Source organism: Diabrotica undecimpunctata, chromosome 3 (genome assembly GCF_040954645.1).
Source record: "Diabrotica undecimpunctata isolate CICGRU chromosome 3, icDiaUnde3, whole genome shotgun sequence".
In the NCBI taxonomy this organism is placed as follows: domain Eukaryota; kingdom Metazoa; phylum Arthropoda; class Insecta; order Coleoptera; family Chrysomelidae; genus Diabrotica; species Diabrotica undecimpunctata.
Window position 1 is genome coordinate 62,874,221 of NC_092805.1, and position 17,964 is coordinate 62,892,184.

Genomic DNA, 17,964 nt, shown 5'->3' on the forward strand with positions numbered 1-17,964 from the left:
AAATTTACCAGAAATAATAAGCTTCTACAACTTTACTAAAAGTAGAGTAGATGTAGTGGATGAACTGTCTGCACCATATAATGTATCTAGAAATTCACGGAGATGGCCTCTTACGATCGTGTTTTCTCTCTTGAGTACAGCCGCCATAAATGCTTTGGTGATATACAGAGAAAACAATCAAGATTTCAAACTTGCCAGAAGATTGTTTATCAAAATGTTGGGCTTTGAATTGATCCAGGACCACATATAGAAAAAATAATCCAAGAATACCAAGGAGTATTCGTCAAAACATTGCACATTTTGGCCAAGATGCCCCTGCAGTGCCACCTGCCAAGATTCCAAAACTCATGGGAAGATGTTCAGTATGTCCAAGAAGCCGAGATCGGAAAACTAAATATTTTTGTTCAAACTGTGAATCATTACTGTGCCTGGAGCATGCTGTCATAAGTTGTCAAAATTGCATGAATTCAAATAGCGATTAATTTTTTTTTTTTCACTGTACAACCGGGCAGAGTTTTTCCTTGTATTATCTTACTATTAGATTTTCATTTACTATTGTATTTTTAATCATATGGTGTTTATATTTTTTGGTAAGATTGTTCAGTTAAGTTGTGGTTTTTGCTTATGGAGAATTGCCTATTATTAGTTTATTTTTAATTTCTTTTGAATAAAGGTGTTCTAATTATTTCTTTTTTGCTTAAATAGTCCTTAGATGATCACTTCAGACCATGAAATTAGAAAACATATAAAAAAACTGCCAGAAAAAATTCAGATTTTCTTAGAAATTGGGGTTTGTCACACCCCACATTGTACTAATGACAGAGAAATTCACGTATGTGACGCCGGGTTAAAACAAAGTGATTTTTTATGTGCTCATATTTATTTATTGTACTTGAGAATGCTAAATATATTATCAGCATACAGATTAAAATTGTTGCCTAAAAAAATCATGAAAGATTTATTAAGCATAGTGTCACTTATAAAATGTAATAAAATTTGAAGCTTTACTGATTGTGCCATTTTTCAATGTGTAATTACAAATAAAAGAAGGTTGTTTATGTTTATTATTATTTTAGTTTTATCAAATAAAAAAAACGAAAACATTCTTTCTTTCTTTCTTTCTCCCCTTCCTTTTACCCTATCAGGGTGTCGGATTTTTAGTCAAGTTTATTTGGCCAACGAGTTGTTTAATGTTGTAAAAATCAGAATATGCCATTTCCTTTATTTTGTACAGCGTTCCCTTTTTTTTTGCATTCCTGATTGCCATTACATATTGGGATGGTACGTAAATAGAACCACTCTTAAGATTTCTTTTTCAATTAATGAGTGTACTGATTCGCCCTCGTTCTGGGTGTGCCCACGTATAAGGAACTTATGAGTGATGGATTTAATATTACTCAGATTTTTCACTGGGTACATGTACATGGCAACAACGAATTGATTTTGTTGTTGTCCCCCACAGGAATAAAAAATGACATCCAAGTTACGAGATTGCGTGTTTTCATTTTTTTTGCAAATATTTATAAACATACGTGCCGATTTCGTTTGGTCCTTTCTGTGCTTCTGTTTCGTTTCAGAAATAACATTTTGTTGAGCAATTTTTCAGTTCCGCTATAGTAAAATTAAGTGAGTTTATTTTACTTTTATGTCTCCCTCCCTAGGACAAGGTTACAGTGCTTGCATATCATAGCAAGCTACTGCTACATCATTACTTATCTTCTCTTTGTCGGCATTCTTCTCTTCTCTGCTTTTTTCTTTTTCTTGGAGATGATTCTCGCATTTGTCTGTTATTTCATCTTTGGCTATTCCTTGGGCAAGATTGTAAGATGAACAGAGATCACATTGATCTTTCTTTGGTACGAAAAATCCTATATTAAACTTAGTATTTAATATCCTCCTATAAGCATGTTATTTGACAAATTCTACGTTATTCCTTTCAGATTCTTCTTTGTAATCTCTGTAAAGGTCCATTAAACTTTTGCCACCATCGATAAATTCTCTTTTTGTTTGCTGTCTCAAATAGTGGCTTTCTATTCTCGGTATACTATGAATATGCTTTTCCACTGCTAAAATAAGTTCGGAATGAATTTGTGGTCTTCCGTGCGAGCCACGTTTTTCATCTTCTATAACACCGGAATGATCAATCTTTGACAGAACAGTGCGAATGGGTATGTAGTTAATAGAGTGTATTTTTAAAATACGTTTTGGACACTTTCAATCGTTCCTCTTGAGTTTGCAGATAAAACGCGTGTTTCGACTTTCGATTGCTATCAATTTTCTTATACTGGTATTTGGGGGCTATAACCATCATACTTCTAGCTAAAAATTTCCGTGACGAATCAGTGATCCCATACCCCAGTATAATTTGAAAATTGTTTGACGAACATCTGGTATTTTTCCCTGCACTTTAGGCGACAGTGATTTCCACATGGAGGCAGCATTTTTCTGGCGGGCATTTCTCTCTTTGTCGAAGATGTAGACGTGTATGCCTGTCCAACATTACGAAGATTTTGTGCGATATTTCTGATATTTTGTCTGCGAATACGTCTTTTGGCTGATTTTGAAATTGGTATCTTGCACTTCGGTGTTTACTACACCGGTATTCGCTGGTTTTTGACATTATTATCAGTAATTGAAGAGGACAATAGGCGGACAACACTCCTTGTCATCATCGAATGCTGAAGAAAAATCTATATTACTTTCTTCTTCATTATTGTCAATTATTGTATTCGTATTTGATGGCGAATTTAAGTGTAATTCTTGAATGTGTGGCTTCAGTCCTATTTCTATAGTCTCTGGTACACTTTTCTCTAGATAATACGTCTTGTCGTCATTCTTAGGTAAATATTTAGTATTGTTATCAATTATTTGACTTTGAATCGAAGGTGAATCTTTGAGGAATTTGTTTGCTACATTTCAGGCGACAGAGATTTTCACATGAGGTCAGCATTTTTCTTGAAGGCATATCCTTCTTTGTCGAAGATGTAGATGTGTACAGAAGGCCTCCATTACGGGGAATTTTTGAAATCTTTCTGTGTATGCGGCTTTTAGCTGATTTTGAAATTTTCGTCGCTTGTGCTTCGGTATTTAGTACATTGGGCTGATTTTCCTCATTATTATCAGAAGTTGAAGAAGACCAAGAAGAGCTAGATAATGATTTTGAAGACGAGGAATCCAAAAACTAAGATAGCGATCGCATCTTGTTTTTAGGCGGACAATACTCCTTGTCATCATGAGAAGATGAAGAATAATCTCCATTGCTTCTGTCCCCATTATACTCAATTACTTTATCCTGGTTTGGCGAATTTGAGTGTAATACTTGATCTTGTGTCTTCAATCCTGTTTTTATAGTCACTGGTAGGATTTGGAGTTTCCATAGTCTTCGGTACGCTCTCTTCGCGAGGTATATTTTTGTTGTTGTTATCAATTATTTGATTCAGAATTGATGGTGACTATGAATATAATCGTTAAATTCGGGTTTGCAATTATGTATCAATAGTCTCTGGTACACTATCTTCTGGACAATATGCTTTGTCCGGAGTTAAATCTTTGCCGTCACTTTCAGTTATTTGCTCCTGATTTGATGGTGAATTTAAACGTGATGCTTGTGTTTCTTGATTCGTTTCTGTAATCGCTGATGGTGGTACACTTGTTGCATAATTTGGTAATATGAGTTTACTAATTTTATTTTCTGGCATGACTTCGCCTTTACATAATTCCAAAATTTTCTCAATCATGCATGGTCGTTTTGCGTCGTCGTTCCTGTGTCGTCGCATTGCTCATCAGAAATTATTGTTCTTACAAAATCTGAAAAAAAGGGAAAGTAATTACACATAATGAAATAACAACATGGCCTATTTTACTTCAAATCAGGCTCGAGGCGCTACACAATTTTTGGTGCGCTAAATACAATTTAATAATAATAATAGAAATATATTTGCATCAGAAATTTAAATTTTTATTAACAATAAATAAAATAATAAGCGCCCTGAATAACAAGCGCCTAAGGGCTAATTGAGACTAAAAATAAATGCCAGTGTTAATATCAAATAATAAGAGTTATTTATTATTAATAAGAGTTACATTATTAGCCAATTCTAATATGAACAGAGAGCACAATTCTCAAGATTATGTCAATAGACGTTTCCCGACATGTAGGTGTCGAATAATATTTTTAAAAACTTATTTTTCTCAAATTTTTAAATAGTAAATTTTAAATTTTCATTAATTTTTACTTTAAAGTAACTAGAATTGAAAAAAAATGACATTAAATTTAATATGTCAATTTACAATAAATCATGCTTGTATATCTTCAAAATTCATTAATGGATAAGTGACCTTACAAAAAAGGGACGTTAAGAAATAATTGTTACTCACCGATGAATTACTGGTATATGACAGTAAAACAATTCTTTCATTTCTTCAATGTAACTTCTGTTAGTTACTTCAAAACAACACTAAACAAATATTGTCACTTTGCAACGCAGACGTTGTGTAATGCCACTCGGATCAGTTACTTCAAAACGACACTAAACAAATAATTTTACTTTACAACGCAGACTTCACGTGGTTCCACTCTGGAGAATCAGACATTACTAACCTAACCCTCTTACATATGCTACTAACTAGCAAAAATATTTTTTTCTTGATTTTTCTTGGTGCTTATAGAGGGTTTCCAAATTTTTACCCCCTTAACTCTTTTGTAGTATATATAATATTGGATTAAAAACTGTATATCAGTAGAATGAAACACCTATTTTAAACATTTTTTGATTGTTAGTCTTTGATTGTAAAATCATTAATTTAAAAATAGTGCCACTTCTTAAATATCAAGCTAAAATAAAACAATAGTAATTTTTCTTCATTTTTTAAAAAGTTGAATGCCAAGGAAATGGTGCAGCGGCAGCAAGATGTTATACAGGTAAGTACTCTAATAAAAATTTACCGGACAGGTGCGTCTTCCTAGCAATTGATCGCCGTTAAAAAGAAACTAGGACATTACCAAAACAAGTGGGTGGTAATATTGTTCGCGACAAAAAAATTGAAAATATTAATGCTATTCAAAACAATATTGATAATCACCCAGAAATAATCATAAAGGTGATATCTGCTAAATTAGGGGTATGTCACATAAAAGTGTGGAGAATGGTTAAAGAAGTTACTTCACCCCTTCCATGTAACAGCAGTTCAAGAATTACTTCCACAAAACCATCATAAACGTATAGGATTTTGTGATTGGTTATAGAAGAACATAGGGAGGTCGTAAACTTTATAAAGAATATTTTATTTAGTGACAAAGCAACCTTTACAAGAAAGCGAGTCAATAATTATCACAGTTCCTTCCCAATAATTTAAACGGAGAAAATTAGTTATCATTTTAACCAAATAATCTGTCCCTTTTCTTGGAAGATGTACCATTAGCGATCAGACAAAGTTACAAAGTACGTAGTTTTTGCAGGACGCGAAAAAAGATATAACGAGAAGGTTAGGGCATTTTTATTTCAACAATAACCAGCAAGTTGAATATGAAGAAAACCCGATACACCAACTGAATGGACACCACGCGTTTCAGGTCTTAATTCAATAGATTTTTTATAGATTCAATAGAATAGAAAAAATCGAGTGAAAATAAATAGTGTAAAACAATTAAGAATTTGACTTTTAAAAGCTTCTTTTGCATTTCGACAGATATTTAATTTTTCAAAATATTCGGTATTTATTGCTAAAACGGTATAGAGCTTGTATACAGAAAGGGAATGTCATTATGAATGCTTTTTTAAATTGATATGCAAACTTGATATTTGTAAAAATGTGATATTGTATTTAAAAAAAGTGGCTGTATCTTCTAAATTAATGATTTTATAAACAAACACTAATACTACTACTAAAAGACAGAAGTTATAAAATAGATATTTCCTTCCTCTGATATCCCGTTTTTAATACAATATTATACTATTAAATAGTTGGAGGAGAAAAGATTTGTAGACTCCCTCCAACCACCTAGAAAAATCGAGAAAAAATATTTTCACTACTTCGGTACTACTCTACAAAAATTTAATCAAATGTAATATGGATGTAACATTCAATATTCAGTCTCTGCTGGCTACAGGCTTACAAGTATAAAATATCATTATATATTTCTTGTCAGACACATGCACATCATAAGATTTGTACACGAGCATGAAACTTTTCATGATCGTGTGGATTTGTTGTCAGTCTTGACAGTTTTGTTTGTCGATTAAAAATGTCTTGATGGACCCTTACACGAGAAGCAAATGACCCCGTATGTTTCCTTATCGTAGTTTCTTCTATTAATTATCCGTTAACTTTGTATTAGGCATAGGATTATGTATTTCTGTAACTAGAGAATTTATTGCACTGGCTGACTGACTAATGTCTATGCTATTAAAAAAATTCTATAAACACCTTCGCAATTTCAAAACTACAAAAATTAAGAAAATTTACTCTGCTGTAACAAAAACACATTTCCCAACCTAACAGCCAAACAATCAGGCGATTCTAAAAAATAACGGCGGGCTTGTTATTGACTTCCCACGCACTACCAATTACCGTCTGGACATATCGTTAGCGCGAAATTTAAGTTGAGTTTTAAAAGACGGTTCAACTCCCATCTAATCAAGGTGGGACTCCCGGACTCCCCTATAATATAAAAATTTAAATGTAATAAAATTCAAAGGGCAATAATTCGAAATAATTTCCCTATTGTTTCAAAATGGCTTTCATGTATAGTTGATGATTAAGCTAACTTCTTTTGATACGAGTAATTGTGAAAGAGAAATAATATTCAACATACTGTTTAATGTATATGTATATGCCTAAGTCATGGTAGTCTAAGTTACCATAAGGAGATATTAAAAATATAGCTTTAACAAGTAGATAATCAGATTAATTGATTTAAAAACAATATTATTAAAGCAATTTAAGAGTACATTTGTTATAAGAAAACTAAATTTGTATACTTAAAACATTTTAACAACTTACATTTTCATATGTTACGCCTATAAGAGAATCCTTATTCACTGCTAATATCATTTCACCAATTCCGAGACCAGCCTAAAATAGTAATGAATAGAATAATTTAAGGATAGAAATATAATTGTTATAGTACTAAGACAATTCTTAATTAATAATTTATTATTATTAATTTTATTTGTTTATGGCATTTTGTGTAATTTGGTATAATAAAGCGTGTTTTTTTAGAGGTATAGAACTATAAGTTGGCAACACTTTTTAATTGACGCCCATTTTGACAGCTGTCAAGTGATTTATGTTTAGTTTGGTTTGGCATTTTAGCATGAATAAAGTGAAGCGTGAACAACGCTTCCAAATTGTGCAAATTTATTTTAAAAATCATGGTTCTGTTCGAAATACGTATTACGCACTACGTCCACTTTTTGGTCAACGTAATCGTTTATCAGAGCAATTGATTGAAAAAGTTGTTGATGTAGAGAGTAGCATAGAGGAGCCTCAAGTCAGTCTATCCGCCATCGCGCACAGCAGTTGGATACACGACCATCCACTTTATTTAAGATTTTGCGGAAATATCTTGGTTTTCGTGCTTACAAAATCTAACTTAAGGATTTAAGTGCAAGAATTAGAGATACACGATCACCTAGCAAGGCTTAGATGAAAAAACTGTCAAATTTAAAGTAACGATAATCCTCAATTGTATGTTAAGACACCATTACATCTAGAAAAACTGACTGTTCGGTGTGATTTGTGAGCAGAGGGAACCATTGGTCAGTACTTCTTTAAAAACGATGCTGGACAGAACATTACCGTCAATGGTGACCGCTATAGAGCCATGATTACTGATTTTTTCATTCCTCAATTGAACAACCATGATGTGCAGGAGCTGTGGTTTCAACAAGACGGCGCAATATGTCACACAGCTCGTTTCACAATTGATTTATTGAAGTGAATGTTTGGTAACCGCATAGTTTCACGTTTCGGACCCGTGATCCGCCTTGGAGATCGTGCGATTTAACACAGCCACACTATTTTCTGTGAGGATATGTGAAATTGGTAGTCTTCACCGATAAGCCTTAAACGATTGACCATTTGAAGAACAACATTCGCCGCGTTATTAGCGATATACGGCCACAAATGTTGGAAAAAGTAATCGAAAATTGGACCTCTAGATTAGACTACGTCAGAGCCTGCCATGGCGGTCATATGCCAGAATTCATATTTACATTATAATACCAAAAGATTATATTTCGAATAAAGTCAATTTCATGTCAATTTAAAAAAATCATCTTCGTTTTATTCCATTTCAAAGTTCTATACTTCTGAAAAAAAAACACCCATTATATTTGGTGTCCCACATCTCTCCTTAATCCATTATATAAATAATATTTTCTTATATTATGGTGTAAATTTCTCCTCTTCTATTTTCCTGTTCGTCGTATCTAAAATATTTACAATTATTCTTTTTATTTTAAATCTCTTTATATACCCAGTATAATATAATACACTTTGCTTATTAGCTACATATACTCAAGCATATTTAGAAAAAAGTAGTTGGGAAATCAGTAGAGATTTCTATAATCAAATCCGCATTTTTATATATATATATTTAGGGATTATACAGTATTCACTGCCTTCCCTCGCTCAACCGTTTCCATCTCTCTTTGTTGTTCCATTCTCCATCGTTCAGTCCTCTCTTACTCATGGCGTCGTCTACTTCGTTCCTCCAGGATTTTCGGGGTCGTCCTCTTTTCCTCCTTCCTATGGGGCTCCATTCGGTTATTTTCTTTATCCATCTGCTGTCGCTAGTTCTTCTTACATGTCCATACCACTTTAGTCTTTTTTGTTCTATATATGTTAGTATGTCTGTTTCTATTGATGTTCTTTGCTTTATTTCGTCATTACTTCTCCTATCCATTCTTGTTACTCTGCAGCATCTTCGCAGGCATTTTTATATCGTTAGGTAAATAGTGTGTAGTTTCGTGTCAACTGTTGCATACGTTACGTTGTATGATATAGTGTGACATTTTTTTAAAAATAAATTCTTATATCAGAAACCTTTTTTTCTAATTGCTCAGAATATATTGATGTTTCCTTTTATCAGTAAATCTATATGGTATCAATAAACATTTACCGATCAGTTGAGAATATGCCATGATGAAAGCAGCTATATGAGTACCTTTGTATGTGTTGATATTACACCTGACACATATACGGTTATATACACACAAAAATACATAAAAAAATTTATTTAAAAAATTTCCTTTATAAAAGATATATTAATGAAAAACCCTATGGGGCTACATCACAGAACGTTTTCGAAATAACTATTCCATGATCAGTACTATCCCAAAAAAAGTATAACCACTTTAATTAAAGCAAACGTAAAAGTTAAAATTTTGACCAAGGTTATCGCAAAAGTGTAGTTAATACTTACTGGATGTACATGTTTGAAGCCACTATAGTAGAAACCCTCAATTCAGAAGAGTGATATCATAGTTTAAACGCGGAATATCCTCAAATTTAAATGTACACAGCGGCCCTCGAAAACTGCCTGTTTTCTCGATTGCAATTTGCGTTTCCTCATAAGAAATTACAGAATATATAAAGTAGTATATTTATTTGTGCTTCTCTATAGTAGACTTGACCAGAAGTTGTCGAACAGTGTAGCCAAATCTTGTTCACAAGTAGTAATTATGGTCATACAAAACCTGTATTCTTCCACGCAGCGATTATTACCGTCATAAAAATACCAAAAAACATGATATTTTCAATAGTAAAAATTAAGCACAAAATTGTAATAAAATAAATTTTATTTATATGTTCCGTTTCGTTACGTATTTAAATTTATAAAATAAAAATCGATATTTTAAAACATTATTTTTCAATCGTTTGGCAATGTTGGAATTAGCGAGGGAACTCGGTTTTACAATTCGGATCCAGACATGCAGTAAAACTAGTTTTTATTATTTTTTGCCCAAGAAATGAACGAAGAAAACATTGGTGTTTCTATGGGTAAATAGTGCATGTGTTTTTGTGAGTATATTTTATGTGATAAGTTTGTAAACTTATTGTTGTCAATACTGTTTTATCAATACTGTATTGTAGTATTGATAAAACGTGTTATAGATAATAAGAGTGTTATATTTTGTCGTTTTATAGTAAATATTTAGTTATATTCTTTGAAATTTATGTATATATAGTATATATCCAGATTATTGAAATACAATGGACGAAAAAGCGAGTTGTTCCAAGAGAAGACAGCAAAATTCTGATGTTGATTCCAAGAATGAAAAGCCGCAAAAGAGAGAAAGAGAGAGAGAAAGAGTTAGCCAAGCGGTCGACATTTGTAGCAGTTTAACAAAAGTATCCGTTAGCTGTATTTATCGTGTACTTAAAAATACATCGGAAAATAAAAAGCAAGAAAAAGGTAAAACTAGAGGTAGGAAAAGCATTGTTTTGGATGACGAGACAAGGAATATTATACGTCGAAAAATTCATTCATTTTATTTTCGGAGTGAAATTCCAACACTGAAAAAAATTTCTCAAGAGCTCGAAAATGATGACTCTTTACCCAAGATATCTCGTAGAGTCTTAATCAGGACCATGCACGAAATGAACTTTCGATACGTAAAACGCAACAGAAAAAGTATACTATTAGAAAAAAATGAAATTATTCTGTGGAGAAGAAAATATTTAGAAGAAATACGAAAAATTCGCAGCACTGGATGCAAAATATATTATTTGGATGAAACCTGGATTAACGAAGGTCATACAGTTGGAAAAGTTTGGCAAGATTTAAATGTAAAAAGTAAACGCGAAGCATTTATAGAAGGCTGGTCTACAGGATTAAAGGCTCCATCAGGAAAGGGACGGCGTTTAATCATCACCCATATAGGAAGTGATACAGGGTTTCTTGATGATGGTTTGCTTCAATTTGAGTCGAAAAAAACAGGTGATTATCGTGAAGAAATGACTTCTGAAGTATTTGAGCGCTGGTTTAAGAGAATCTTACCAAAATTGGAATCTGGGTCTGTGGTTGTTATGTACAATGCGCCATATCATAGCCGCAGACTAGAACAATTACCGACGACGGCATGGCGGAAAGGGAGAATTCAAGAATGGCTTACAGAAAAGGGGATTGCATACGAAGAATCAATGCTCAATTAAACAAAATTAAGAAACTTTTGATTCAAGCAATCCTCCATGTAACTCCAGAGAAATGGGCTAAATGTATAGGCCACATAATTAAAGAAGAACATCGTATGTGGGAACTTGACACTCATATCAAAGTTTTACTAGAGCCAATTATAATTACACCAGGTGGTGAAGATAATGACAGCGATAGCAGCACTGCATCTTCAGGTTTAGACAGCGAATAATATTTTCTAATAGTTTAATAAGAACATCAGCATAAAAAAAACCAAAAACAAAAAAAAAACGAGAAGAACATAGTAAGTGTGTATAGTGTTTGTGTTTAAACACATCAAACATTATTTTTATTTTGTTTTTATAGAATTTTATTTTGTTTTATAGGATTTTATTTTGTTTTGTTTTATACTGTTTAAGTGTTTTGTTCATTTTATTTAATAAGACAATATGGCTCTTGGCGATTACCCATTTAAAAAAAGTATCGCGCCACAAGACATACCTCTGGGGTGGCGTGGAAACTGTCTTAAAATTTATTTTAAAAAAATTTCATTGTGTAACTCTTTAAGGACGGGTCACGTCAAAAGACGTTTTAGCGTAACTTCCGCGACAGCCGGTTGGTATCAGTAAACTTTCTGCAAAATAATTCTTTTTTATAGCTTTTTGTTTGTGGCATTCTGTATTTTTAGGGGAATGTAGGGAATGAGCCACAAAATATTTATTCATAGGTTTATTTATTGACGTTTCGATCTCTATATCCAGAGACCGTTTTCAATTATACAAATGATAGTACTATTTATTTTCTATGGCTTTTCGCTTGTCGTTCTGTATTTATAGAAATAATGTTGGGAATAAGCCACAATATATTTATTCAAATGTTTAATTTACGGACGTTTCGATCTCTATAAAGAGACCGTTTTCAAACATACAAATGACAGATATATTTATTTTTCTATAGCTGCTTGTTTGTGGCATTCTGTATTTTTAGGGAGACGGTTGGACATAAGCCACAATATATCTATTTACATGTTTAATACATTGACGTTTCGATCTCTATTCCGTTTTTAAAGATAGAAAAAAAAAAAGAAAATAAACAATATAGGATTATAAAAATATATAATAATAAACAAATAAAAAAAATATTACTATCATTTATATCTTTGAAAGCGGTCTTTGGATATAGAGATCGAAACGTCAGTAAAAACTTGTAAATAAATATATTGTGGCCTATTTCGAACATTAATATTTGAAAAATAAAATATAATTAACGTTAAAATAAAAGTAAGTGTACGTCACTGGATTTCCAAACGGCTGTCCGCATTTCTGGGTCTTTAAACGATGACTCACTCTCTCAAATAGTGAAATTATACTTTAAATATGTGGGTAAAAGTCCTTTAAATGTAGTTTGATTAACTTTGAATTACATATTTGATATTTAAAAACTATGATGTTTAAGTTATAAAAGGAATTGATCACATGGCAATGTAGGACTCCACTGGGGTTGCTAGTCCTTAGATGAAGTGTATGTGAGGACTTGCTGATAGCAACTGATTAAATGACATGTTAAAGACAGTAATAAGTTCTAATTATCAGTCCTAGTAATCAGCTAATCATATGGCAACATTTGGTCTGCTACTACTGTGTTCCGTAGCAACGAGATGTATTACCATCATCTATCGTACATGACAAATAATTACCTAAGCAATGCTTCAGAACACTGGCCAAGTCTGAGGTATTACAGCCCTGATACGGTATGGACGTACTCCAACAGCTTATGAATTTGGTACCAAGTGGTGGAAACGAAGTAGACCCGCAGACAAAAATAGATGGTCCAGAAGAGAACTCAAAAATGATGCTCTTGATTCTTCTAACTCTTAAAATTATATATAAAGTGATGCAACTTGGTTGCGGACTCCACAATGGGTATAAATGACCCAAATTAGGATCCTACATGCAAACTTTTAATAGATTATGAAAGCTTCTGTAGAAGTACTGTTGCTGCCAAGTAGTTAATCGAAGATACTACAACCGGTGTAGAGCGGACGACTTCCAGAGGAAGAAAATATACCTACACGGTAATAGTACATAGCTACTACCATAGCAAAGTTCTTTGTAGAAAACAACAAAGATAATATTCCTATGCTTTTGTGACAAGTATAATTACTTTTAGCAAGCGCTAATTTTGATCAGAATATAAGCCTTAACTGTTTTACCCTTCGTACGAACGTGTTGGTTAATTCTATTTTAGTTTCTGGTGGTCAATTCGTCGCGCTTAATTTATTACAAGGTATTGGTACATTTCTGCTAATGTCCTCAATGTTTTGCTCTTTCCATATCAAATGCTCCTGTTTAAATTCTTTCTTCGATTATATCAAGAATTTGATACTTGTCCCTTCTTGAGTTTGTATTACGGTCATGCAAGTAAATTTTCATAATTTTTAGCATTTGATCAAAATGGTTGTGAGTAGAAACCATTAATTCCAAACCATCCATATACCCCAGATTTTTATACCAAGTTCAATATTTAAGATAGTGGGTTCACCACTAGGGAGAACCAAATCGGACTTTCATATTACTTACAACAATCTTTCAGTTCATTTGTTTTTAAAGCTCAAAATGTTATCATCGCTTATACAACTTTAATATAATTCCTATTACATTTATATTATATTTGTTTATTATATTTATTAAGCAAATTTTCTCTTTTGAATTAACGTCATATACGTAGGGCTAGCAACTTATTTATTACAATAGGTATAATGGCTTTATAAAGAAACAAATTGTATGTAGGTAATAATAATTTAAATCAATTAAATTTACCATATTACCTTTTCAGCAGTACCTCCTTCTTGAATGTCAGAAATAAATATTCCCTTGCCAACTCCAGAATGTTTTCCTTCTATTATCATTATTCCTAGACTATGGGTGGGTTCCTTTAATTTAAGAAAATTAATAATTAATTAAAACGATTAAAACTGTTGCTTAAAAATTTAATATTGATTGTATAAAAAGTTTAAAATATTAGGTGGCTAACGTAGGATCAACTTGACTTAAGTTAAATAATAAATTTTTAAAGTTTTTTCTTTAAAAAATAATTTTCTTTTTAATTTTAAAACGTATAAATAACTCTTATCGCTAGCGTTCCGATTTCGCGTTTATAATGATGGGAAACGCTTTTTTTTCTTTATATATATATATATATATATATATTTATATATATTGAACCAGAAGTATTTGCTGACAACTAAGGAAGTAAACGTTAAATAGTGGGTTTGCAGCAATAATTTATTGCTGCAAACCCACTATTTAACGTTTACTTTATATATATATATATATATATATATATATATATATATATATATATATATATATATATTTATATATATATTTATATATATATTTATATATATATATATATATATATATATATATATATATATATATATATAAGTAAAATGTTATGGCATGTCTCGCAAAACAGAAAACCAAAAAAGGTATATCGATGGAAGGCAACCGTATATACGTATTTCTGACTATTGGTCGTCTTCAGTACGGTAGAAAAAGGAGCATGTTAACTTGGGAAAGGATCAATACAGGTGCAATGCGACCAATTTGAGGCATTAGAGTTAAAAGACCCTGATGGTTTCCAGGGCAACAACTACCAATAACCACGGAGGAATATATATATATATATATATATATATATATATATATATATATATATATATATATATATATATATATATATATATATATATATATATATATATATCTATATATATATATATATATATATATATATATATATATATATATATATATATATATATATATATATATATATATGTATATATATATATATATATATATATATATATATATATATATATATATATATATATATATATACATATATATATATATATATATATATATATATATATATATATATATATATATATATATATATATATATATATATATATATATATATATATATATATACATCTAGCGGTTAATGTAAGCTCCGTTCTAAAACGGTATTATACTAACTCCAGGAGAATATACACCGTGTATATTATTATCTGCGTAGCGCTTTATGTAGACTCCGAGCAACACGTAGGATTAAGTGAACTCTGTAATAGGTTAAAACACTTTTGGGATCCGTATGTATACCTTCGCGTACACAACTAAACTCTTGCGATGTTGCCAATAATTTGATTAGTCGTAGACTTTCAAATTTTACAGCAGGTACATTTTGGAACTTCAAATTTATTTAAATATCAATCAATTTAGTCATTGAGAAATTTCACAAATACTTGGTTAATGCAGTTAAATATTTTAGAGTGGTAATTTACATTACTTGCTTAAATTATTTATAAACTTAAGTAGTGTCTATTATAAACTTGGAAAAGGCAAGAGTTCATTTTTATTTATTAGTATTTTTTTTAAATGCGTTGGCACTGAAATTTTTATTATATAAATGAACGTTCCGATGTTTCGATTGCTACAGTTTATTACGTATAAAATATTTGTTTAATGAAGTAGTAAAATTTAAATTTTAACAATTTATAAATCATTCTTAAAATTCCAATTTTTTACCGTCTAATTTCAATATTTCGATTTTTAAATGTAGGGAATTCAATATCCTATATACTATATTTTAGATACACATAAACACATGGATACACTTATGGCAGATACTAAAAGAAGAAATATTTGGGTTCCTTAGGGTATCTTGATTCTCGGCAACATATCTATTACAATTACATATAATATGTTCGGTCTTATTGTTTTAAATGCTTTGTCGCTTGTACAAGCTATTATTATTTTCAACTTTATATAATTGTGTTTTTGTATCATTCGTTGTCAGGCATATCAAAATTTAATTTTTAATTTAGAAGTAAATGTATATATAATATTATTTTTTCTGTCACTTAGTTTAAATATAGATCACTTATATTCTTCTTGCTTATTTATTTTTATTCGTAATACTTATTAACGTACGTAATAATGTACCCGTTTTTTGTAAAAAGCAACAACGAGTACGAAAAATATCGGGTATCAGGGGTGGTATTTGTCAATCTAAATGCCACTTACGACATATTAAATAAGAGAACATTTCTCCAAAGCTGCATGACATCGCCTTGGATAAAAACATTACTTGTTTTATCCGCGTATATCTACAGAATAGAAGATTTTTCGTATCATTCAATGGTAAGATGAAGAACGCAGATGAATGGTCTCGCTTGGGGTAGCGTAATGGCACCTACACTGTATTACATTTACACAAATGATTAACCGATAACAGTAGATACTAGGACTTTCATGTAGACGATACATTGCACAACCAAAAGTTTTGTTGCTGAAGTGAAAAAAAATCTAAATGATTGCCTTAAATATAATAAAATAAACTACGAATTAATTTTAAGCCAAACCCCGAAAAATCTTAGGAGCGCTCCTTCAATTTGTCTAAGACAGGCGCTTTCACAAAACTGAATATCTAATCTAATATAAATCTAATATAATCTATAGTCTAATATAAATACCTTTTTTTTAAACGCATCTACCACGCAGAGGCATTAGCGTATTTAGATTTATGTTACAGTTGATACAAATAGTGTATATACATTAGTTCACAATTAATAATAATAATATGTATGTGTATTACAATGTATGTTTTAAATCTTATGAAGAAGTTGACAGTCTTTAAGATAAGAAATTATTCTTTTTGTATCTGTATTTTCTTCTAGGGCAGTTGGGTATGCTATATTTCGTTCACTGTTATATTTAGGACACTGTATTAAAAAACGTTTTAACGTTAGAACACGGTTGCACACTTCACAAACTGGTTTATTTTTGCGCTGTAGTAAATAGCCATGAGTAAGTCGTGTATGGCCGATACGGAGACGGGTAAATATCACATGCTCTCTTCTGTCTTTTATTTTTGGTTTCCAAAGATGTGGATGTTTGTTGACTTCATATAGCCTTGATGGAGTGTTGTTCCAAGTTTGTTGCCATTTTTGAATTATTTTTTGTAGTATAAGTTTATAGTTTAAATCGTTTTGTACCAATATGTTACTTTCTTCGGACATTAGGTTAGTTGGTGCGTTTTTAGCTAGTTTATCTACAACTTCGTTACCTTCAATTCTGACATGAGAAGGTACCCATAAAAAATGAACTTGGATTTTCTTATTTGAAATGTTTTTATGTTCTTTTTTACTAAGAAGTAGAAGGGGGTTGTCACAGTATAATTGAGTCAGTGAGGATAATGAATTTAAAGAATCTGTGATTATTATACATATTTCTTGGTTTTTGTTTTGTATTAACGATAGAGCTTTTAGAATTGCAAATAATTCAGCCGAAAAGATGGTTGTAATTGACGACAATTGGAAACTAACTGAGATGTCTTCCGAATAAATTGCTGCTCCAACTCTGTCTTCATTTTTTGATGCATCGGTGTATACGCTGTAGGTATTGCCATATCTGTTTAATAGTGTACGAAACTTTTGTTTAATGACGGTTGACGATATCTCTGATTTCTTAGGTTTGTTTGATGTCGATAGCCGGAACAGATATTGTCCATGGCGCAGGGTTGTGGATTGAGGAGGTATCATAAGTTTTTGAAAATTGAAAATTTAATTTGGATAAGTATGATCGTATACGAAAGTAAAAAGGATGATCAATTTGATGTGTTTGTTAAAATTTATTTGTAAATCGATCAGCAAAAACGTTATGCACAACTGGATTATTTCGGTTTGATGACACTGCTGCTGCTTATGTTAGGCTTAGTGGAAAATATGAATTTTACTATAACGAAATATA

At 31.3% G+C, this 17,964-nt stretch overlaps 1 protein-coding gene across 1 annotated transcript in view; it reads right to left on the reverse strand.

Moving 5' to 3' along the window:
* Positions 1-17,964, reverse strand: part of LOC140435622 (inactivation-no-after-potential D protein-like) — a 162,155-nt gene that overhangs the window by 29,314 nt on the left and 114,877 nt on the right. The window contains exons 11-12 of the mRNA XM_072524360.1: positions 13,968-14,072; positions 7,003-7,074 (exon numbers count right to left, since the gene is read on the reverse strand). Of these exons, the coding sequence (XP_072380461.1) occupies positions 7,003-7,074; positions 13,968-14,072 (177 nt within the window). The remainder of the gene's footprint in view (positions 1-7,002; positions 7,075-13,967; positions 14,073-17,964) is intronic.